The sequence below is a fragment of the Cupressus sempervirens genome, chromosome 9, assembly GCF_028749045.1.
Source record: "Cupressus sempervirens isolate cs-2001-9-10 chromosome 9, ASM2874904v1, whole genome shotgun sequence".
NCBI classification, from domain to species: domain Eukaryota; kingdom Viridiplantae; phylum Streptophyta; class Pinopsida; order Cupressales; family Cupressaceae; genus Cupressus; species Cupressus sempervirens.
In genome coordinates, this window is record NC_143126.1 from 271,348,576 (window position 1) to 271,374,584 (window position 26,009).

Here is a 26,009-nt window from a genome sequence, read left to right on the forward strand (position 1 = left end):
ACTAATCTTAAAATTCCAACTCTCGACTAAGTTAGTTCTTGTTTAGGCCTAGCTTGGTTCACCTTTTCTGTTCTCGGGTTAAAACATAATTCATTGCAAATCACAAATACAATAGGGAGCTGTACTTAAGAATTTAGAGGGGAGTTAGTCATTTAACAACAACTTCCCATGTTGTAATCAGATGTTGTTCACAAAATTTGGGCATTTAAGAGTTAAATCGAAAGAACAATCTGCTTACCAACAGGTTGTAAAAAGAGATTTCCTTGAGAAGATTGTCTTTCTTGAAAAGATATAAGATGTGGACATGTGTGGATGAGTAAGAGTGTGTGTGGAGTCCAACACACTAGATTCACAACATAATATGGGAGTACTGACAATATACTCAAATTGTTGGACAAATTGGCTTAAGGAAATGTTACCAAGGGATAAGATGAATCAACTGAAGATTATTGTAAGGACATGCATGATATTTTTATGAAAGAAAGTGTATATGATGTAAAATAGAATAGTACAATAGTAAGGGATAATAATCTAGTTATTAGAAAGATATCCCAAAAGGAGACTAATTCAAGATGATTTGATTATGTGGAATTTGTAAAACCCATTAGGAAGAGCTAAACCATCTCATCAAACTATCAATATGGCCAGTCTCTCACTCTATATATCATGACATTGACCCTAGGCCACCTGTACTTAGGAAGTCCTTATAGAGCCATTAGAGTTCGGACATTATACTGTGAGTTGATATAAGAGTGGGAATTGGACATTGTGGGGGGAATAACAATCAATGTTCCATTGCCACTTAAACCATCTTTAGAGGGGAGATGTTCCATTCTCAAACAATCTAAGAAGGCAATTTCTGATTTGTTGCATATGGACCCTCACTGGAGCAACTTGTATCAATGATGTTTATGTGCAGATAAGTATTTGTCCTTGAGTATTACATTTATTTAAACTTTGTAGTCTCTCTCTTTAATATTTGTCCTTGAGCTTTAAAATCTTTTTTTTTACTAATGTATGAATGTGACTATTAGGACACTTGATATCTAAACAAAACAAAGAATTATTTGTATATAACTTCATATGGTTCTTGTCAGCAGCCTTATGCCTATTATGATATTATCTCCATGTCTTTTGTGAGAATTATAAAACCACATAAGAAGTGCAGATCACCTTGTTTTGGCCAATGTTCTTTCTTATAGAAGCTATCATTTTGAAAGAGTGGAAGATGTGAAAACACTCATATAACATTATTTTGATACAGGTTGGACAGACCGAATCCTAGATCATATATTGGATCTGGTAAAGTTGCAGAGGTTTTAACCACCATTCGAGCTCTGGATGTTGAGACTGTAATATTTGATGAGGAGCTGTCACCTGGGTAGGTTTGTTTTGTTTTTCCTTTTATGGGTTCTGGAAATTTATTACAGTTTGAAGAGTCACTGGACTAAAACTTCTTATTTAGAACAGTCTTAATGTTTTAGAGGTATCCGTGCTTGACATTCCTTTATTCCTGTTTGGTCAGCTGTACCATAAATCCTCAATTGAAACTCTTTTTAAGGGTTTTTGATATTATAGAAATTAAACATGCTAAATTTGTAAAACTTCTGCAGAAGTACAGGCTTTCTAGAACCCTTTTAGAAATTTAAATCATATTTCTTTTAGGGTATGTTTGGTTCGTGGAAGATGGTGGGAATTGGCTTTTTCATAATCCATTTTTGCGTTTGTTTCAAAATTGGCAACATGGAATTAGAATACCAGACTTCTAATTTTGTCTCAAAACCAGGTTTGCAGACTTCCTACTAGCAACTAGAAATTGAAAATCAAAACCTGGTTATGCTTTTTTGAGGAGTGCAAAAACAATAAATTGGACTACTTTTTGGAGTTTGCCTACAACTCCAAGCTTACATATAAAAATGTGTCGTCCCACTCATTTTTCGAGTGAAACAAAAGATTCAAGTAAAATCCCAAAAATAGGAATGAAGATTTGGAAAATCTTGATTTGGCTAAATCGCAAATTGTAGAAATCTTGATTTCTACAATTCCACAAACCAAATGGACCTTAGTGTCTGGATGATCTCCAAGTTATTTTGAATACAAGAAGTTAGAACAGTTACACAGGTCATTAGAAATCTATAAGCAATATGAATCCCTGTGAAATCCTTCTATGTGTTAATATTATCATTTTAGAATCAGAAGTTGTCACAGTTGAAGCCTGGATATCCAACAACTTTTAGGTCCTGTAACGTCTGTCACCAGGCCTTTTTGCTCTCTTGAGGTTGACTTTTGGCTTATGAATATTCGATTCTGAAGTAGTAAATATCCACATGGAATTGTTAAAAAGGAAATGAAAGCTGATGAGTTGAAAAAAGAAAAATATATGAATCACAGTTTGATTAGGTATGACCAATAAATAAGAAAACTCTCTGCTTTTTCTGGTATCTACAAAATATCTTTCCCCTCAAAATCTGAAGGTGCATATTTCATACATTGATGTAAAATGATGACTATATAGACTGGAAAAAAACACAGCTGTATAAATTCTTAGCGCTGGTATAATATAAACTGAGGTCATTGGAAGAATAGTTATGAACATTATGTCAGTGTATATCTTGAAGGACTTTCACTTACTTATGCTTATAAAAGAAAGCACATGAATATTGGTTTAGTGTTAGCTTGTTGGGATTTTGGCTAGATTGCCACTATTTTGAGTTTATTTTGAGAATGCATGGGTGAAGCATGGCATGGGATGTGTGGATACATGGGGTGTTTACTCGTGTGGCATACTTGATAAATTTATAGAGTAAACGGATGTAGCAAATTACTGTTTACTTAACAAAATAATATAAACTGCTTGTAAATATATTTTAGAAAGACCTGGCTATATTCTCATTTATCAATTATGCACTATGTACAAGATATCATATGAGTGGTCCTCAACTGCATGTGCAATATGAAATATATAGGCATGCTGATGTGGGTTGATAACGAACTTAGGGACAAAATTTAATTACATCTATTTAATTTAATTTACTCAAACTGCATTTACAATATGAAATATTCAGGCATGCCGATGCTGGTTGAGAACCAACTGTTGGGGATAAAATTTAATTACATCTGTTTTATTTTATCTAATAACTTGCAGATTACATGGAGGATGCATTGGAGAGGCTTGATGTTAACATTTCAGATTTCCAGAATCCATTTGTCATGAAATTTTGTTTCTTGATGTTTCAGAGGTGTTCATGGAGATTCTAGAAGTGCATTTTTTAATGTTTTATTTGTGTATAATGCATTTTGCATGGATGCTTTTGGAGGCTGGGTTTTTCTGTCTATGAGGGTTTTCCTAGGTTATCTCTTGTGCTACCTTGTGATATGTGAATTGGGTTATCTTTATACTTATATGCATGCTTTTATTTTATAGGGTTATGTAGGAAATGTATTGATCATCATGGTTGATTTTCCTAAGCTTTATGATATGGAACCAAGATATGCAATGTATTAATTCCAACGAAGGCATACCTTCTGGATGGAGTTTATTTTGTTTGTATCAACCTTGTGTGGTGTCTAAACTTATGAGTTTCTACTTGTCAAGAAGTTGGAGACACCATCATTTTGATGAGTTGCGAAATTGTATTCATATACCAACTATTTTTGAAGAATGTTTCATGATAAACACATTAAGGAAGGAAAAGCATGATTATGTTTCTTTAACACTCAATTCTAATGCAAAACAATGTCTGCCAAAGGTGATAAGAGTTCAGTAATGACAGTGAGGTGGCTGTTAAGAGATCTAGAAGTTTGAATAATTTCATTAATGCTGCTGTTTTGATGCTGTACAACCATCAATAAGTTACATTTGAATACTTATTATGACAACCTCTTGTGAAGGTTCTAGGTGAGGAAAGAATGAATCAAGAAGGGTTATCGATAAAATCAAGGAGTGTTATCAATAAAAACTTCAAAATTAATGCTGTTGCTTTAATTCCAATCAGCTATTATATGATTTCTTTGGCAAACTTTCAGTTGATTTACAAGTACTTCTAATTGCACAGTGGAGAAAATTTCAATTGGTGACTATTTGGGAAGCTTTTCAGTCTCTGCAGAAGGGGTCCGCTCAATAGCATGTTCTCGTTCCTGAATTTGATAAGAGAATTTGAGAGTTGCTGCTGCTGTTTCTTTTTTAGTTGTTGATTTTGATGGAATTAGATCATTATGTGTTATTTCCAGATCTGAACAGTGGTAAGATTGGTCATTAAAGGATTACAAAATCATTGAAGACTGGTAAGTGTTTCAAGTTGAAGCAAGTGGATACTCCTGCCAATGCAATTTCAATTTGGGGGAAAAATCAGGTGATTTATGACTCTCATAAATTGTTTCCAACTTGCAACAATGCTGTTGGAGATCCATTTTGGGAAGGAAAATCCTTCAACATCATTAACGGAGGGCATGTTGTGATGTCCCTGAAATTATTAAGTAAATTAATTTCATAATTTTGTATGATTGGCCCCGACATTAATTTTATTATCTCTCAGGGCTTTTTTATTTTATGGTTGGAAATTTGGAATCATGTTGTCCGTGTCGACACTTTTTGTAATCCTTCGGGACGTTTCCCCTAAGTCATATATAAGGCCAGGTTAGTTGCTTTAGGGTATGCAAATTTGGTATTTTCTTTGTATTGTGAATTCCAATTGGAAGTTACGTTGTTTGCCATTTTGGAGGTGAAAGATCCTCCCTACTTGGCATCCACAATTTCGGTGGGAGTAACTCCTAACCCTATTTTTCTCTGCTCTTAGTCCAAAGTTATTTTAATATGAAATGCTATCATTATTGAAGGGTATCATTATTGATTACATCTACTGGTGCATTTGGAAATCTTATTTTTACGGAATATTGATTTTACTATACTAGGCAGTCTAAATATACAAATTGACTAATACATTCACAACATTCTTATAAATCACTGTATGCCACCGTACAATAGGAGTCTAACGCCTATGGCGGTATAAATTGCAACTAAGGCTTCATTGATAGCATTGCCAATCCGTATGTTCATAGACAAAGTAGGAAGTATGCTTGTCATATAGCACACACTGGAGCATACACTTTGATGAACTGTATGACAAGGAGTCACCCACATGATAGGGAGGGGCGACTCGGGCAACAAGGAGGGAGTCCATATGAAAAGAACTCTTGGCACTGTACAACAAAGTCTAGAGCCATACAACAAATTTTGTGAAAAACCATACAACAGATCTTGTGAATGGCTATAGTCATTGTTGGTCATTAGCTTGGGTCATTGGCATACAGGTAAGTTTACCATATGGGCAAGTTGGTGTCTTTCCTGGACCATCCATAATACACAAAGTGAATGACTCAAAATATTATAGTGTTATCAGTGTTGGTGATCATGCCAGCTTGTTGGGTAACATTAAATGTAGTCAAGATCCCAATCAGTAGACAAGATGGGGGAATTGAGCAAATAGATGATGACATTGCTATGTGAGCTTACAAGACGACAACAACAAATGAGTGAGACTTTGGTAAATGGAGAACAAACTTGGTGAGACCTTGGTGAAGGGACAAAAACAAATTGGTGAAATCCTTCGGCTTTTGTTAAAAGGAATGACAAGTAGTGGAGGACACAATGGGTACAATGATGATTTTGTCAAGGAGGAGCCTCACACATATCGCTCCTACACACTGCCAATGATGTTGACATTTCCCCAAAGGCTTGAACAATTTGGAGAAGAAGAGCCTACTTCCTTGGAGATGCAAGATTAATTCAGGCAAGATTGGTTTGATGTTGGGTTTGGAGCATAACTAACCTTCAAGGATTATGTCAATTTGCAGATGAGATATTCCAGAAGACATGCCATTACAATGATGATATCAAACGAAAGATTGATGAGATAAATTTATCATCCTTTGATGGTTTTGCGTATACATCAAATCAAGTATGGGTACAAAAGGCAAATATGTACTTCCAACTCAACCCAATGCTTGAAGAAGAGGTAATCAAGTTTGTAGCACTACACCTCGAAGGAGTCACTCACAAATGATGACACCATGGGATGGTCGCCCTCGGTCATGATCGAGTCACTTCATATGTCGACTTCACTAAGAAACTTATAGACCATTTTTATGGAAAGAACCTTGAGCTCAAGTTCAAGGAGTTGGCACAACTAAAGCAAATCGGATTGGTGGACAGTTACATCAAATAATTTCAGAGGCTATTAGTGTTAGTTGTAAACATTTTAGAGAGGAGACTAGTTGTATTGTTTATGGATGAATCAATCAAACCTCTAAAATGTTGGGTCAAGGTTTTAACTCCAACACACTCACGACAACAATCATGATTGGCACGTGACATGACATGGCAACTTCATCTTCTTCTTAAAGAATTACTCACATGCCAAACCATCCCCCACTCTGAAGGAGAAAGACAATGATTCCTCACCAAAGAAGCCATCATTGGATGAGGCCACTAGACAAGAGCTCAAAAGGAGGAAGCTTTGTGTTCTTTGTAAAGAGTCATGGGAGCTAGGGCACTCATGGTTGGGAAAAGGAAAAATCCATTGCTTTGAGGTGACATCTGATGAGGAGGAGCATGAGGAACATGAGCCTGAGGGAGATGGCCAACAAGCTTTGAAGGAGGCTAACATAAACTAACATAAACCATACAAAGAGGATTGCCACCTTGGTACGAAAAGGATGGGATATTGCAATACTTGTTGGTACTCTGAGGTGCACTATATTTCGGGTATGGGGTACACTCTAGTGGTAGCAGGTCATGGTCATGCTTGACAGTGGAAACACACTCAACTTGAATAACTCATCCCTTGTGAATTGAAGGGGTTTGCATATAGAGGCACACGAAGGGTTCCAAGTCAAGGTGGTAGGAGGAAACTTCTTGTCGTGTACCCATCTACTTCCATAGTTGAGCATTACCATGGGGAATCACACGGTGACATATGACTTCTTTGTAGTAGATCTAAATGACATGGTGGTTATACAGGGCATCCAGTGGATGGAGACTCTTGACAAGTACACACAATGTTTCAAATTAATGGATCTGCTCTTCAAAGTAGATTGCAAAATGGTAGTTCTAAGGGGAGCAATATTACATCCCTATTTTTGTTTATTTATAAAATATTCTTTATAACCGTTGAGACTTCATGCGAAGTTGAGTTGATTGGTTAAATTAATTAATTGTTATGGTTTCATGTTAAATGGAAGCTTTGGTTTTCTGTTATAATTTCATGGGAGTTTGGAATAGTGATTAATCGTTATGATGTTCTATGAATTGGAAATGGATAGCTAATATGATTACTTGCTATAGTAGTTTTGATTCTATTGAATGACGGAAAATATGTTATTACCATGGTAAATTTCTTTTGTAGGAATGAGATGACGGGGGAAAGCATTGCCAGAGAGGGAATTGATCATGAGGGCATCACCTACCATTGAGTTAATAGGTATGAGTCCTAAACCACCATGGTCGAGGGAAAATTGGACTAGGCAAGAAAGGGTATACCAAGAGATCACCATTAGCTAACCACATCAACACATTTAATAAAATAAAAATATTTTTCTTGAACATAAATCAAAACTAAGAATAATTGTTACCTTTAAGAATTAGCATGGAAAACACGTTCAAGTACAATGGTACCCATGGTACTTACATAGATTCCTACATGTAAATATTCAAATATAATGTACACGAATGTATACATAAACTTAAAACACAATGTATACATAAAATATGTATATTTAGAATAATATGTATACATGCACATACACATACGAATATAGGTAACTATAATAGGCATCATTATAATAAAACATGAAGAATAAGTTATTATTAATTCCATCTTATGATAATATTTTAAATTATTCCATTGGCCTTCATATTATATTTCCAGTGGTCTATATTGTTATTGCCTCCGTCGGCCATTTGTCATTATTGGCCTTTTAAATTGAGAGACTTGAATATTAAGCCAAGAACGTAACTAATATTTTTTCCACCTTTCCTCTATCTTGCTCGTAACTCCATTCGGGAGAGCATATGTATGAATTGAGCATGCATTTGAAAAAGGGGGGGAAGCCTTTCTCTATATTGACGATTTTGCTTTCATATCAGTGAGTACTTTCATATCTGCGTTTTGCATTCATTTTGCCATTGTTTTATATATGCAATTTGCATTCTTATTGCCATTGTTTCATATCTACGAAATGCATCCATACTATGGTTGATTCTTAGCTGTGATTGCCTCTTTATTGGGGTTATTTTTCCTACCTGCGATTTGCTTACTAGTGAATGTTTACAAACCAGGTCATGCATTCTTTCTGCATATCTCTTTTCATTAATTATGATTATAGGCCCTAAGGTTAAGCACGTAGCATAGATGAATGTTAATGTCATGAGTAGAACCAAACAGACTAGAGTCCAAAATTGGATGTTATGATTACATAGCTGGTTGCTTAAGTACATAAAATCGATCTAATTCATTTGCTGTATACAACTAAGAATTCTTTTTAGAATTTAAATTAAGAGGAAGATTACAGTTTGTTGCCCCCAGTTTGGTTCCCTATCTTTTTTCATATGGTAGTATGCTAAATCTCGAGTCTAATCTTAAAACTCTAGTCCAAGTCCAAAATCAGAGTATGAGTCAGGTTATTTCTCATTGGGCTCTTTCCCTTAGTTATGCGGGTTTTGGGATTTCTCTTCTCATGCTTCTCCTCTAATTGCGTTATGTAGGTTTTGGGAAAACCGAAAAACTGTTGCACATAAGTAATATTGGGTACTCCTCTTGTCTAGCAGAAAAGTATGTCATAGGATGCTCCCTACCCCCGATGAGAAATTAGTCCAAGCTTGCCAGAGCACTCAAATGGTCGCAAGTTTAGAGTTTTCCCATCTGTGCTACTACTCCGCTTGGAGAAACAATAAGATGGATACTACCCCACAAGTAAGAGTAGTATTGTACCCTCAACAAACCAACACAGAGGATTAGGGAATATGCCCTCAGGGATTCCTTAAACATACTATTATGGAGGAGAAGCTTCCCCTTTGCATCCCTGCAAAGAAAGAAAGCGATGAAACAAGAGTTTGCGGAAAATGGTAAAGTGCCTTCCTCAAGTTCAAACAACTCACTTTAAGGGTAATTGCAGCATGTGCCTAGATTTTCCACTAACAACAAGGATCACCGATTCATGTTATGAAGGTGAGAATTGAGAAATTGAAAAGGCCACGGCTCTAGGTTTAAATTGAAATGAAATTCTGATAGTGTGAGAAATAAAGGCGATGGGACGTGTTGACGTAATTTTCGACCATTAACAATTGGGCATTTATCTCAAATCTGACTGCTAGAAAAGGGTCATTTCTAATTAATACAACATCCTTCATTCGTGTGGTGCCAAAATCCAAGCCCAAAGATCACACAACAAATTCATAAAAATGGATTTCGGAAAGGTTTTCATTATACTTGTCAAACATGCATTTTCAATTTCGGCAATGAAGCAGAGCCCTTGCAATTTGATATGAGATCTCAGCCATGGCAATGAAATTCTCTGGTTATGATAGTTTGAATGAGATGTACTCTTAGTTGAAGAATCTTAGTGACACCTAGCTCAAGTTCTACGATTTAGGCTGCACAGAAGATTGCAGTCCAACCTAATTCACCCCATCACTCAAAAGCTGAAGGAGAGTGGTTCAGTGGAAGCAATGGGTTTTCCCGTGTCTGTTCAAGCCCCCGAGCTGATCTTGGAATGCATAGCTTGCTATGATCTCGACATGTAGCAAATCAAAATGCCGAACAATGAAGTATTACTCACAATTGACTGGGACACCATGCATAATTGTTTCAGCCAGCCAACCAGGTAGAGAAGAATTCAATGAGATGAATTTCTAGAACTCGATAGCGAGCTATAATTAAAAGAAGATGGTCAGGAGGGGTGACCTAGCAGCGTGGTTCTAGGTGCCAATAAATAGCTGGAGTAAGCTACCCAAGATGCTTTTTGGCATGAATTTAAAAAGGGAGATTGTTGATATTTTGGTGCTTCTACATAGGTTAAAAGGGGATGAAGACACCCTAAACTTTGTAGAGCACTACTATTATGTGGTGCTAGTATGCGCGGAAGTAGAGTATGTAGATTGGGCTCAGATCCTAACCGTGCAATTATCTGGATGATTGCAAACAATGAAGACGCAAAGATAGTTCTTCATGTTGTCCCATTTATATATGCCCTAGCTATTGTCAGCTATGGCCTAGGCTTCCTCATGTTGTGGAATATGATGAGGATGTCCATGTGTATGACATCAACCCTTGCCTCCAATTGCATAACAATTATGTAGAATTTGTTAAAGTAGATAATGCCTTCACAATGAGCTCTTGCAGAGAACTTCAAGGGTGCCTGGAGAGGACGTTATCTCCAAAAGCTCTGTATTGTGACCCAGTTCGACAACTATTTCATTCAATTTCCTTCATTCACATACATTAGGGTAGTTGGGTTTGATGACTTCCCTTGGAATCTATCAAAATATCGAGATGATAGGATTGTTTTGATTTAGATCTTTCACCAAATTCTAGCGGTGAACACTCTATGTGCAGACATGCGAAATGCAGGTATCCCTTTATTGATCATAGTTGGGGCCTATTCTTGTGTGTCACACTCAAATGCCAAGAATATGTTAAAGGCGTTCATCGAAAGGTGCAAACTGGACTCCTACGAGGTAATAAGATTGAAATGCAACCCAATAAATTATATTAAAGATGATCTGCTATTGGGTTTGAGCTTTAGGCATATCCTCATGCTAGAGGCTATTTGGCGGATTCCGCCGATGAAATTGAGAGTAGAGAAAGATTCTACTCAAGGTTAACTATACAACAAATCAAGTTGTGCAATTGGATGGTATCGACAATGATGGTTTACATATGCAACCATCCACATATTTGAAGGCAATTAATGGTACCCCCACTAATTCCATAGCACCTATGGAGCCTAGTGTGTAGAGCTTGGAAGAATTGATGGGTGGCATAATAAAGAGGACCAATAAATGGGTGGAATAGACTAAGGCAAGGAGAAAAAGAATAGGTGCCTCACCCTTGGCCTCCAATCCAACGCAAGCTTCCCTTATTGCCATTACAAGCTCTGCCGGCACCACGTCCATCACAATCGGGACCCTCACAGACCACTGGTGGAGGAGACCAATATCTAGAAGATAATATCTCAGTTCAGCCCACTTGCAGAGGTGGCTCTGCTCCAAACATAAGATCAACTAAGGAGGCGACAAAGGTTAAAGAAAAGGAGAAGGGTAAGGAACATTGGTTGAGAAAGAGAAAGGTGCGAGCATAGAAGTGATTAACTTGAATGGGTTTGATGGGAACCAACCCTATGATGGGCTCGATGGAAGCCCACCACCACAAGAGAAACTGCAAGATCAAGGGGGTCAAGGTAATGCTCCTATTACTGATGCTTCTTTTAAAATAGTTTTGTTTGAATGATGGGCTCGATGGAAGCCCACCACCACAAGAGAAATTGCAAGATCAAGGGGGTCAAGGTAATGCTTCTGTTATTGATTCTTCCTTTAAAACAATTTTGTTTTCTTTTTCTTCAAAGTAGAAACATACTCCTGTAACGATGAAGCTTTTTGATGTAGACTCCCTCTAGTCCTCTCTCAACGTTTTGACTGCTGAGTCATGGTTGGAGAACACTTTGGAGAAGAAGAGGAGAAGAGTAGAGGAGAGTGCCCCTCCCAAAAACCTAATTAGTCAAGCGACAAATCTGCCTCCCCTGTTTAGAAGACCAAGAAGGCTCATACTCTAGCTGCCTTAGGAAGAGATGTTAACATGGAAAATGTTGTGATGGAAATAGCTCAAGCCCATGGCAAAAGAGACATAGCAGGACACTCTCCAGTAGATTTTAACATCTAGACCTATTATATCAGATCTCCAAGGCATAACACCGTGATGGGAATGTGGAAATCTGCTAATCAACATAGAGGAAGAGTTGGATAAGCTGAAATCATCGAAGGATCGTTTGAAAGCGTCTTATTGGGAATTGTTTGAGTATATTGGGCAATTGTTAGCACCACTCTCCATTCTGCCAAGAGATTCTTTTGCCCCTAAAATATTTGACCCATCAATAGAAGAGAATAAGGCCTTGCTTGCCAGGTTACAGGAGGGAAAACATTTTTGATAGATTGGGCGAGGATGGGTCAAGGACATGAATGTCAGGGGGCTACCCATCATTGAGAAACTTGGCAACCTCTGCAAGGAGGCTTTAAAGCTGGGAGAGAGGAGGCTTTAAAGCTGGGAGAGACTATGTTCTCCGACTAGGCATCGAAGAAGGATATTGGTAAGTATAAGGAAATCACTATGTTGTTGCAGGAGGTTATGGATTTGAAGGTCGAAAGTGCCATTAGCCAGGGAATATTGAAGACTGGCAATGAGCCCATGATGTAGTGGCTATATTCGCTTGAATTTAAGAGAGAGCATATTCAACGCTGAGAAGTATTGGAGGAAAGTATATGACTCAATAAAAGAAGAGGAGGAAACCCTCTTCACGTATCTTAGAGATCTACACACCAAATCACATGTGAGCAAAAGTGGGGATGTCATTGACATCGAACATATGAAGACCTCATTGATGAGTCAGTGCACCCTTTAAACTTCTAAATCGCTGAACTTCACAAGCTCACAACTTTGGATGGGATGTCGGCAAAGGTTGTGGAGAAAATGTCATCAAGGTCCGCTTGTGTTAGTAAGTTAGCAGATGGTCATGAGTACTGGATGCTGTGCTCTGACAATTTGTAGATACCCCTTGTGGATGACCTTTCAATTATCTTGGAGGCCATGAAGAGTTACAAGCAGAACCAAGAAAATGCCAAGAAAACTGGTAGAAGGAATGTAGACGCTTAGGCTTCTTAATCTCCCCGTAATCCTTGCTTTGCAATAAAGTGAGGAGTGTCGCTCTTCTTTCTATACGTTTTGTCTCTCAAAGAATTTTAAATTTTTTAATGACCAAAAGATTAAAGGTCTATATGTACTATTTTCAAAGTTAATTAAATTTTTTTTTTTTTTTGGTGTGCGTTCTCCCCCTGTTGCTGAGACAACTGAGTGAGTCTCAAGATTCTTGTCAAGATTTGTTTTTCATTTGTTGTTGTCATTTCTTCTTTTATGTCTAACGAATGGAATGTTCATGGGACTTGATGGTTGTTAAGTTTTAGCAGAGTAGAAGCTTTCTAAAGTTTAATAATCAGTAAGTGATTTAGAGAATTACTATGGCTCTATTACATTTACTTTCATTATTCATTTGCATTCTTGAAGATTAGATAAGTAGTGATGTGTGAGTTATTCACATACAAGTGTCCTTAGTTGCATATAGGAGTGAGGAAGAAAGGGAAGTGAAAATCCAACACATTCATGGTTGTGAGTGGGGTAATATCAGTCGTAATTTTTTTAATGCCCAAGTCCGTCATGTATATAGGAAACTTGGTTAATGCCTCTTGTACTCTTGGGTTAAGAGCATAACCCTGTTAATTAGGAAATACAAACATATTCATTGCGCATCTTTAATTACATTGGAGTTGTACCTTTTAAAATTTAGTTCATATAGTGTACACAACTTCCCAATTGTTGGGAACATTTATTTTCCGTTATTTGGGCTCAAACAGTAAAAGCAAAAGGATATTTGAAAACGATCTGTTAACCACTAGAGCTCTATGCGATTCTTATATAGGGGCATAATCCTTGTGTCTCTAAGATAAGAATAGGCACCCTTAGAGAGTCAAAGATAAAAGTTTATGAATGCCAATGAACCTTTCTTTATATATTTGTTATAAGCCCGGGTTGGGCAGAGAAAAACTTGTTTGTAGTAATCAGAGTTTTAATGGACAGCCACATCAAGATTTATCAAGGATGACAAGCAAGATCGAGATGAAGGGTGTAGGTTGATAACAAATGATTATGTGAATGTAACTTGCAAAACCAAAATTGGATAATCAATACTAAACTAACCAAGAAATGAATATAAGCAAATCAACTAAACCAAGTTAGCTTGTGATGGTCAAGGGGTATAATCTTGTTGTCAAGTGGTGGGTGATCGGGCACACAACATCCATGTAAATCCTTGGCCAGGGTAGATGTAGTGGCTTAATATGCTTAATATGCTACTATGATCACTAGAGGTCAGGATAGTTTGCAGTTGGATGGATAGGTTGATGAAAGGTATTCATAGCCTAGTTAGTTGTGAGTTGACACTAACACCAGGATGCTCAGTGGTAAGACAAGGGTGTCTTGTGCCTAATCCCATGCAAGGAGGGCATTTCTCAATAGAGATTGTTTGGGGATACTTAGGCTCCGCGGTTGGGAGGTTAAGCCTCTGACAATGCTAGGACTTGCTCAACACAAAAGGATCTGCATTTCATGTCACTGTCTTTTACTGAGTATTTTACTTTTGTATATATTTTCAAAGTTCAACTGAAGATATGATTAGTTGGTTGCTATTGTTATAATCTTATTTCATATTTCCAAATATTTAATTATAATTGAATTAAACTGTCTTTCATTTTGATGATATGAGTAGTTAACTAGAATATAGTAAATTTCTGTTGTACCCGTTAATCCCTTTTACATGATTATGTAAAGTAGTTATAAATATCTTTCATGCATATAAATTATGGAAAGTGGTGTTTATTTCATTTATATTAAATTGTTAAATTATGGTTGGGAAATTAGCATGTTAAAAGTAGGGGCAACAAACTTAGTACTAGGATGAGGATTTTTAGGCGGTGTTGGATAAGCATAGCATGGTCTTCACCGAAATCCCACCTGGCTTACCTCCACACAGTGGCTTTGAGCACACTATCGAGTTGGAAGAAGGAGCCAAGTCTGTCATCACCACACCCTATTGCCATTGTAAAAAGTCTTAAGATCAAGAAGATGTTCTAATCATCTAGGAACCCCTCAAAAAAAGATAGATCAGGTCCAACTCGAGTCCCTTTGTGTCAGCGGTAGTGCTAGTAAAGAAGAAGGATGGATCCCTCTTGATGAGTGTGGACTACCATGCATTGAACAAGAAGACCATCAAAAATAGGTACCCCATCCCCATGATCAACGAGTTTTTGGATGAGTTACGCAACACAATTTATTTTTCCAAAATAGATCTCCACTTTGATTGCCATCAAATTTGCACGAGGGAGCAAGATGTGGAGAAGACGACTTTATGTTGCCATTATGCACACAGTTTATGGTCATGCAATTTGGTTTGATCTATGCTCCGATCACTTTCCAGTCCCACACGAACCACATCTTCAACAAGCAACTGCCCAAGTTCCTATTGGTATTCTTTGATGACATAATCATCTACAATAAGACATGGGAGGAACATCTAAGGCATTTGGACAGAGTGTTGGGGATGATAGGGTCACAATTACTGTTTACCAAAAGATCCAAATGCGAGTTTGAAGTCACATATACTCTACTTGTTATACATCATCAATACTCGAGGGGTTTAGGTACACAAGGAGAAGATTTGAGCCATTTTGGATTGGCCGCCTCCTACTAAGACTCAGATCTGCGTGGATTCTTCGAATTGTGCAGTTATGGCAAAAGGTTGGAAAGGCATTCTCGTAGCTTAGTGTGCCATTGACACACCTGAAAAAGAAAGGATATTTCCATTGGAATGAACATACACGACACATCTTCAACAAGTTGGAGGAAGTCATCAATTTCTCTCCGGTTTTGGCACTACTTGACTTCACTCAACCCTTCACATTAGAGTGATGTGCCAAGAGAAGGCATTGTAGTGGTGTTTATGCTGGACCGTCACCTCATTGCATTTGAGAGTTGAAAAGTCTCAAGAATAGAGCGGTTGTACTCCATCTAAAACAAGGAGATGCTTGCCATCATAACATGTTGACAAAATTTTGACAAACCCTGGTTGGAGAAAAGTTTGTCGTGCACACAAACTGCAACCTAAGATATTTCTTGGAGTAGAGGGATTCGAACTAGCAACAACCAAAGTGGGTAAAAAAAATTCAAGCCTTTCATTTTGATATTGAGTGTGAAAATGTGATGGCTGATGCCTTGTCAAGAAGGCTTACCATATTCTCCATCCCAGATTTCAGCTGATTGGAAGACACATCTGTTGGTTGAGTACTCCAAGAATAGTTTTTCATGCTAGCTAATGGATGGCCAATTGTAGGATGATAGATACAAGGTGGTTGATGCTATCATTTACTACAAGGGAAAAATCTATTTGGTACCTGAGTCCAACATGATGGAAAGGATTCTAAAAGAAATGGATGACTCACCCTTGATTGGACACTCGAGATACTTGAAAACCTATAGACATATTTGGGAAAGGTTTTCATGTAAGGGCCTAAGAACAATGTTCTCTAGTATGTGTGGGATTGGTCCACCTATTAGTAAAACAAATCCAAGTACACATTACATGCAAGATTGTTTTAGCTGTTTGCAATCCCAAGAAGTGTGACAACATCTTGATGGATTTCATTATCGAGCTTCATAAGGTGCAAGGAAAAGATTGCATCTTCTTTGTGGTTGACCGTTTGACCAAGTATGCCTATTTCTGTCATATCCATCCGATGTCAGGCAACTCAAGTGACTGAGTTGTTCTTTTATGAGATATTTTGTTTGCACAGTCTTCCGTGAAATAGATTGAGTGACTGGGATAGTCACTTTCTCAACACTTTTTGGATGGAGTTATTTTGGTTGGCAAGGACAGAGTTGTCACTAAGCACGAGCTACCACCCACAGATGGATGGATTAATGGAGATTGTGAACAAATGACTAAAAGGTTATCTCAGGAACTATGTTTTAGCACAACAAAAGGCATGAGCCCATTGATTACATTGGTGGAGAGCACTATTACAACACCACCTACCGCATGTTAGTAAGCATGACACTCTTCAAAGCACTTTGTGGTTATGAACCTTCATCATTCGTGGATCTGGCATTTGGTGACAGTCACGCATTGAGGACCAAAGACTAGTTATAGGAGAATTTGGATATCTTGAGATCTCTCAAGAATAATCTGTAGAGGGCTTAGAACTAGTAGAAGATGTATACCAATTGACATCAAATCGAGCAAAGTTTCAAGGCTAACGATTTGGTATACCTCCAACTTCAACCATATAGACAATCCTCCCTAAAGGCATGTGGTAAGGAGAAGTTGAAATTGTGCTTCTATTGACCCTACAGAGTGGTTTGGAGGGTGGGAAAGTTGCTTAGAAATTGGAACTTCTTGCAGGGAGTTAGATTCACAATGTTCCTCATGTGTTGTGCTTAAAGAAGGTTGTCTGACAACATGTCACTGTGTTGAAGGAACTACCCCTCATTGATGAAGAGGAAAAACTAATGCTGGAGCCGACAAAGACCATTGACGTGAGAGAAAAGTGGTTGAGGTTGCGCACAATCAATGAATTCCTTGTGTAATGGAAGGATCTCCTAATTGAGGATGCCACTTGGGAAGGTGAACAAATTTTGGAGCATCCAAGCCTATGATTGCCTGAGAGCAAGAAATGTTTGGGCCAGAAGGAATATGATGTCCCCGATATTATTAAATGAATAAATTTAATAATTTTGTATGTTTTGCCCCAATGTTAATTTTATGATCTCTTGGACCCTTTTTATTTATTGTTGGTAGCATGTTGGGTGTGTTAGAACTCTTTGTAATCCTTTGGGATGTTTCTCCCAAGCTATATATAAGGCTGGGATAGTTATTTTAGGTATGCAAATTTGGTATTTTCTTTGTATTGCAAAATCTAGTTGGAAGTTCAATTGTCCACCATTTCGGAGGTGAAAGATGCTCCCTACCCAACATCCATAGTTTTTGGTGGGAGTAACTCCTCACCCTATTATGCTCCTTGCAATATGAAATTATTGTAACCTAAAGGGTTAGCATTATTGATCATGTCTTATGTTGTGTTGGGTGGATATTTTGTAGCCGACAGTTTTGGGTAAACCAGTCGCAAAATAGGATTATCAGCCATAGGGTGTGAGACAAAGTCTCTTCTACCTTAAAGGGAAGGCTCCCCCTTCTCACTATTCCTTGGATCAACTCAAGGTAAGCAAGAAGTTGAGAGATTTTGTAAAGGGTATTACCAATATTCTTTCCTCTTAACTTTCAGGAAAGATCCACTTACTTGCACAGCGAGTAATGGGCAAGATGAAATCTCTAACTACACTTCTATCTAAAGTTCTAAACGGTGATACCAATAAACCAACACTAACTCAAAGGCTAGCTGAAAGTGTATTGATTTGGCTCTAGGTCCTATTTGTCTAGTTTATAAGAAAAATCTCTACCATTGGGGTGCAAAGACTTCCACAAGTAGATGGTCTCTATTCTACCTCTATCATTGGAGAGCAAAGACTTCCAAAAGTAGGGCAATTCTTGCTATTTTTCATGAATTTGAGAAGGCAATACAAGCTACAGTCAAAGCTTCTAGTCTATTATTGAACACAAACTAACAACATGAATCAAAGACAATAGGCACACATTATAGTCAAAGCTTCTAATTTGCTCTGTCACAATTGCTTTCAATCAAAGCTTTGAATCCAATTGCTTCTTTTATTCACTTTTCTCCCAAATTTGTATTACACAATCAAAGTTATGCTTGCACAAGTGTAGCAGAGCTTTCTTGCATACAACAAATGATAATATTTACAATGAGGGGGCACTCCTTTATATAGGCAAAGGAGTTGAGAAAAAAGTGGAGGAAAATGTGGGAGCAACTCAACCAACTTTGACTTGCTCTAACTAACAAGAGAAATTATTGGATTACATGTCATTACACATATAAATCATATTACATGTAATTGCACATTTTCATGTAATACATCCTCTTCAATTACAAACATGAAACAAGAAGAAGAAGAAAGACAGAAGAGAAATGAAACAATCCTAGGGATTGTTCTGAAGGGCCTTGTACTTGGCGATGCTATCCCGAGTGATAACAGGATAGGGAGTTCCTGTACTTTGTACCAATGCATTCACCTTGATAAACATGGTGTTGTGTCTTTTGATAGCCGTTGTCATTTGTTAACTTGATGTGATCAAACTTTCTTTGTTCAAGTTGTCGTGGATTCTCCTTTGTATATTGGCACATTTTGGAATCTTTGACACTTTGAAAAGCTTCTCAACGGTGTCTGGATGTAAACTAGAAAAAACTTTCTATTAACACCTTTAACCTTTTTTTTTGAAACAAAGTGCTTGGTGCATTCACACACAAACTTAGGTTCTTAGACAACCATTGGGAAAATGAAGATCAAATGAATTACTGCTTCTTGAGAATCAAAACATGCCTTCTTGACGGGATATCTTTGTTTTTTTTTTAAATTTAGTTTAGACATATCTTGAAGAATATGCCGCAACATGAAGATGATAATATCTTCTAATGAGATTGAATCCTTGAGAACTTTAGGATTTGAGTTACAATGACGAATCCATGAGGGGTGGGTATTCGAAGTATGGGTTAGACACTTGGAACACATATGATGGCTAGAAATGAATTCGAAAGGATATGTATTTGGATAGAAAGGGCCAAAGTTGGGCTTGGAAAGATGGATTGGCTTGGAAAGATGGATTGCATGTTGGCAAAGATGGGCTTTCATGGGTATGGCCAAGAATGCAAGTTGGGATGCATATGGATGCATGCAAATGATAACCTTTGACTTTAAAAGTGCGACCTTTAGTCAAAAATGGGTTCTTTGGATGCAATCACACGTAAAGTGATATACATGCAATCATGACTTGATGCAAACATGTAATTAGGTTCAAAGGATGAGATTACATGTTAGTGGCTTTGGAAAATAGGTTTATATGTAAATGCATATGAAGGATGGAATTACATGTAAATGCAGATGGAGAATGAGATTATGTGTAATTGCGGATGGAATGAAATGATGCACTTGCACAAAGAGGTGGAAGGTGAAGTGAAATGTGCTCAAATTCTTGGGAAAGAACTTGCAACTTCTTCCACATGAAGAAAAACAAAAAAGAAAGCAAATTGTTAAGACATTATAGCCTCGGTTAGATACTAGGGTAATGAATTATATGACTATAATTCTATCACCTCATAGGAGAATCAAAACTCTATTTGCACTTATAGATTCTGAGTACATCTATCCTCTCCTAAACACGATCGTATGAGCCCTTTTGTGATCGAGAAAATGATCTATAAGGCTATAGTAGATTATCGAATTGCCTAGAGGTATATTAGGCAATGTATTAACTAAAGAAACTAATGATTACATTAACTAAGTTGTTAAATATAAAGTCATGTCATGAGTAGACATGAGATATGTCCACTCATGAAACGCCTTTGTAATCATGCCTCTTGAGGTAATATTAATATCAAATCAATCAGACCAAGACAATATATAGAAATCAATTAATATTATTTCCTTGGAAGTTCGGCAATTCCAGCTGCATATTTAAAGTGTAATCAAATACAACAATGACAAAACTATCTAAACTTAACATGTTATCAGAGCATTATGTTTAGAAATCTAAGTCATTGAACATTGGTTTAGTTGGGATAAAAGGAGAAGAAAGTGACAGTAAATTCATAGAGGGAGGAGATACATCTATATCACTAGCAGAAGAGGATACATTTATATCAGTGGCAAGAGGAGTTTGAGAACAAAAATTCCTTTGTTCTATTTAGACATCGATGACTATAGTAGATGATTAGCCAATTGAATTTTTTTTTGGGACCATGACTTGTCTACATCTAATAAGGATTGAAAATACCAGTTTGAAACTCATGAATCGACAAAGATTTCCCCACTCTTCAATACCTTTAAACATCGAAGAGATTACAAATAGCAATTTGATGGAGACCAGGATAATACTTGGTAGAAGATGAATGTCACAAAGACTATTGTAATGTTGGGACAGGTTCCATGATCTAAATGTCTGCTCGCTAAAGGCTTGATTAATGAATGTTGTGTTTTTGAAACCCGCATTAGACGAAGCTTGGGAATGGATGAGCTTGGATTTGCAATATAGTTTGTTGAAGAAGTCACATGTAGACGTGTGCATCCTGCCCCCACCATGAGCTTGTGAGAGTGAAGAACACTACTGGAAGTGTTTTGGATGTAAAGTGGTGCAAATTATTCCCTTGGATTGATATTCTTATGCATCGGTGAAATCATTGAAAGATTTGTGGTGAATATCCACTTTGAAATAATTATATTCCATCATTGGCATCTTTGTTGGGAATCGCAGATATCGATTGTAGATTACTCACAGAGTATGGCTATTGTTGACGCCTAGATGGATCGCTATGATCATCTGATTTGAGGTGCTCGGAGTTGCCTCATATTTTAAGAAGTGAGTTTGTTTTGCAGTTTCAAAGGTTGCATCATGTGCTTCTTCTTTTGTAGATCTTTCTCCATGGTTATTTTCTATCACAATGAAGATAGGCAGAGACAACTCCAACATCTGTAGGAATAATGGTGTGGCCAACAAGAGTAGTGACCTTACTAGTCATTTGCAAAGCACGTCTTCTTGGATCCGACTTATAAATTTGCCTAATGAAATGTTGAGACAAATAGTGATCTATTAAACCAAAATTCATGATTTGGAATTAGAGCTATCAATAGTTTGAGTATGCAACCAATAATTTCATGGTATTCGTAGCTATTATGTCCTTAACACATACCAAACTTTGAGAGAGACGATGCTTTATGGCAGACTGTGGTCACCTAGAAATCATATCTCACGCTTAAAGGTTGGAAATATAGTTGGAGATTTTTTTCAAAGGAAGCTCAATAAAAGGAAACAACAATAAAAAAAATTAATATTTCCTTTGGGACACCATAAGAGTTCAACCATGAACCATCCTTTGATTTCATACATATGAACCATGAACATATGATATCAAGGATGTTGATGTGTAGATAAGTATTTATTATCTTTGAGTATTACATTTGACTACTTATTGTTGTCTCACTCTAAATTGTACTTCTAGATATAGTATAAGTAAGAAATTCTTTGCCTTGATCTTTTCCTTTGAGGATGCTGTTGTAGGACAAGAAGAATGGTACATTAGAGGGAGCAGCTAGAGGAGCTGATTCAGTTGAATCTTTGAGGATAAATGGATACTTAAATGCGTACAATCATGGGACTAAGTTAATGGTTGAAACATTTTCGAAGAAGAGGAAAATAACATTATATTAGAGGCAACCTTGGATGAGGAGGTCAAGAGGTTGATGAATGTACTCGGAGCTTTAGAAGGAAACAAAATTGGCTGAATGCCTGATGTAGTCAAATTTGGAGACAAATCCACATCACATTCACTTGTCTTACAATGAAATTAGACAAGTACATGTGTGTATGGGAAGTTGCCTTTAACAAAATAATAAATCATGTGCCTTATGATGAGTCCCTTGGAACAAGATAGTTTCCATGATTGGAGTATGGGAACAGGCATGCCTTCGTTATAGAGGGAGGAACTTAAGGATCTACATTTGTTTGTATCCAATAATATTGATACAGAGGGAGTAAACCATGGGAAATGGTTTCTGTAAGTTTTAGTTGAGATACATTATCACTGAAAAACAAATGACCGATATTCTCACTAAACCTCATGCTAGAGAGAAGTTTTGTGTACTAATGGGACAAGCTTGATATGTTGGAGAGTGAAGCCTTAGCTGAAAAAGGAACTTCAACATCAGTAATTTGTTGTTTATATCCTTATATATATATATATATATATATTTTTTTTTGAGAAGTTTGAGGTGAAAGTCATTGTTTTCACCCTATGGATTTAGTCATGATGGATCCACCGTCTGGTATGATTCATGGTGGATCTCATGTGCATGATGCCATGACATCACTAAGGTGAGAGAATCCATGATGGCTTTGTCTAAACTCTTTTGTCATATGTGTGACTCTATGACTTTATGGGCCCCCTATGTACATTGCTAAAAGGTTATGATCTTTTGATAGTGTACACTTGTATTCAACATTGTAAGGTGACGACTTTACAATGTTCACTATCATGATGAATATCATGCTGACTTGATATTTATGGAAATGTGTTGATAGTTATTATCTCTTGGATTTATTGATAGATATCCTGCTGACTTGATATCGATTGTGTATCAATATGTTCTTTATGAGATAATCATGGTGAATATTATGTGACTTCATATCTGTGGACATGCCATGATATGTTATGGTAGACATCATGTGACGTGATGTTAGTGCACACACCATAACTAGGATATAAAAATGTCATGTGACTTGATGTTCTCTGTATTCCTTAATACCATGAGTTTGGTGATATCTAAATTGAGTTATACTTGGTTATCTTGCATAGATAAGAGGCAGTGTTAAGACATTGTAGCTTCAATTAGATATTCGGGTAATGAATTATATGACTATAATTCTATCTCCTCATAGGGGAATCAAAACTCTATTTGCTCTTATAGATTCTGAGTATATCTATCCTCTCCTAAACATGATTGTATGAGCCTCTTTGTGATTGAGAAAATGATCTATAAGGCTATAGCAGATTATCGATTTTCCTAGAGGTATATTAGGCAACGTCTTAACTAAAGAAACTAATTATTACATTAACTAAGTTGTTAAATATAAAGTCATGTCATGAGCAAACATGATATACGTCCACTCATGGTATACCTTTTGTAATCATGCCTCTTTGAGGTAATATTAATATCAAATCAATTAGACCAAGACAATATATAGAAATCAATTAATATTCTCTCCTTGGAAGTTCGACAATTCCAGTTGCATATTTAAAGTGTAATCAAATATGACAATGACAAAACTATCTAAGCTTAACACAAACAAACACAAAAGAGACATGTACTTTTGGTCTTAAACTCAAACATGCCAAGAGGCAAGTTACTTTAAAGTGAAAATTCAAATTTGGAGTTTGGGAAAAATCCAAAAGTATGAAAATGAGAATTTTCAACATATTTAAAGAAAAAATGCACTTTTCATGGCATATATAAGGACAAGTGTGCAACTTCAAGCTAAAATATGCATGGAAATAGAAATATAAACATGAATTGATGAGCAAGTTTGAAAATGTCCACTTACTTGGAGGTTAATGAGCCAAAATAGGAAGAAAAAAACTTTGAAGACCAATTCTGCTTCATATTTGGATTCTCAAACAATTATTGACATCTTTCATACTTGCATTCAACAAATATTTATGAGAAATGAAGGGTCGAATTTGACATGAGAAAGCCAAAAACGTGGTCTCCAAAGGCAATAAATAGCATGCATTAAAATTCAAAAACAACCCCCATTAATCCAAACATATGGGTTGGAAATATCATTTTTGAGTGTTTTTAACAAAAACATGGCATTTTCATGCAAAAATTTGGGCCGTTTTTGCAAAAATGTGGCCAAAAAATACATTTATACATGTATTTGAATCATTTTTGATTTAGGAATGCAAAAATGTCTTCCCCAGATGCATATACATGGACCAGGTTTTAAAATTGTCATGTCCCCTCCTCAGTTTGACTATCAGAGTCATGGGTGTAATGTTCCCATCATAAAATAAATTATTAACCAAACTATTGTTAATGGGCCAATTCATCTAGTATATCTCAGACCCATTTTTATTTTGTTTCCATAGGTTGGTGTAGCCGTCAGCGAGCTTTGTACACCCTCGAAAAGTTTTTCCGATGGGTATTTAAGGCACGACTTGTAGGTAGTTGTAGGTATGCAATTTGGATTATTTCTTTGTATCGTGAATTCCAGTTGGGATTCTCTATTGTTCGCCATTTCGGAAGTGAAAGATCTGCCCTACTTGGCTATTCTAGTTTCAGTGAGATTCAACCCTCACCCTATTTCGTCGCTTGTAATACTTTGCTCGGATCTGAAAAATCAGAGCACCATCATATTGTGTATTGGAGAAATCATTGTGTTTAATATGATCAAACTCTCTGTGTTAAGTGAATGAAATCTTTGGCAAACATTTTGTGTGTTTTCTTTGCATATTCTATACAATTTGTCGTATGCATCACCATACACTCCATACATAACCCAATACAATCCTCCATTCGGAAAACAACATTGTCTTCGACCGTATGACATCCTCATCCCTACCTTACGACCTCCATTACTCCACCATACGACGTCCATTATTCCATTCTATGACTACCCCACATCTCCCACCCATATGGCCTTGTGGGCTTCCCATCGTATGGCTCCAATGCTCCACCATAAGACCACATTGTTTGCACTATCCAGCACTGTACGGACACATCATACGGACATCACCCGTGCATCATTCTTGCAATACAATACGACCATTAATAACTACACTCACTTGTTATCATACAAGCACCATTTTGGCCAGTAGACACCGACGTATGATCATCTTGGCAAAGAATTGATTTTAGAACATTACTGTGGTATCAAAGCTTCAATCTTGCCAGCCTGTGGACAATGAATGAGAGTTTATAGCCGGAACAGAAGAAGATCCCATTCGGTTGATAGAATGGTGACAGAACCAAAACCCATGGCTGCCGAACTCGTAGCGCTGCTAAGAGTACTTGCGAGGAATTAGATACAGATCAATGATACTCAACGACTCATGGAAGAAACTCTTAAGAAATTGGCAGACAATAATGTATCCAGTAAACAAAATAGTCACAGCGCGGACTCTACGTTGGGTAAATCAAACCCTCACCCAACACGCTCACAACCTTCCATGCCATCTTTTCTCCCACGAACGGAGGCACCGCACAGATGGAAGCAACCAACTTTTGAGGAAGTTCAAGAACAGTTGAAAGAGGACTGGAAGAATGCGAATTTTGAGGAAGATATATCTTATAAAGACTACGTAGATCTGAAGACAAGATATTTTGGAGGTGGAAATCGAGGATATTTTAACGAAAATCTTATAACGAAGTTGAGTAAAGTAAATTTGTCTCCATTTGATGGATCTTGATCCATTTTTGAGCAAGCGTGTGTAATGAAGGCAGATACTTCCA

The 26,009-nt window shown here is 37.0% G+C and overlaps 1 protein-coding gene across 2 annotated transcripts in view; it reads left to right on the plus strand.

Annotated features, from left to right (window-relative positions):
• LOC149538503 (GTP-binding protein, HflX) overlaps positions 1 to 26,009 on the plus strand; it is a 188,039-nt gene that overhangs the window by 36,051 nt on the left and 125,979 nt on the right. For both annotated transcript variants that reach the window (XM_089799831.1, XM_089799832.1), the window contains exon 3: positions 1,265 to 1,381. In XM_089799831.1, coding sequence (XP_089655957.1) covers positions 1,265 to 1,381 — 117 coding nt within the window. The remainder of the gene's footprint in view (positions 1 to 1,264; positions 1,382 to 26,009) is intronic.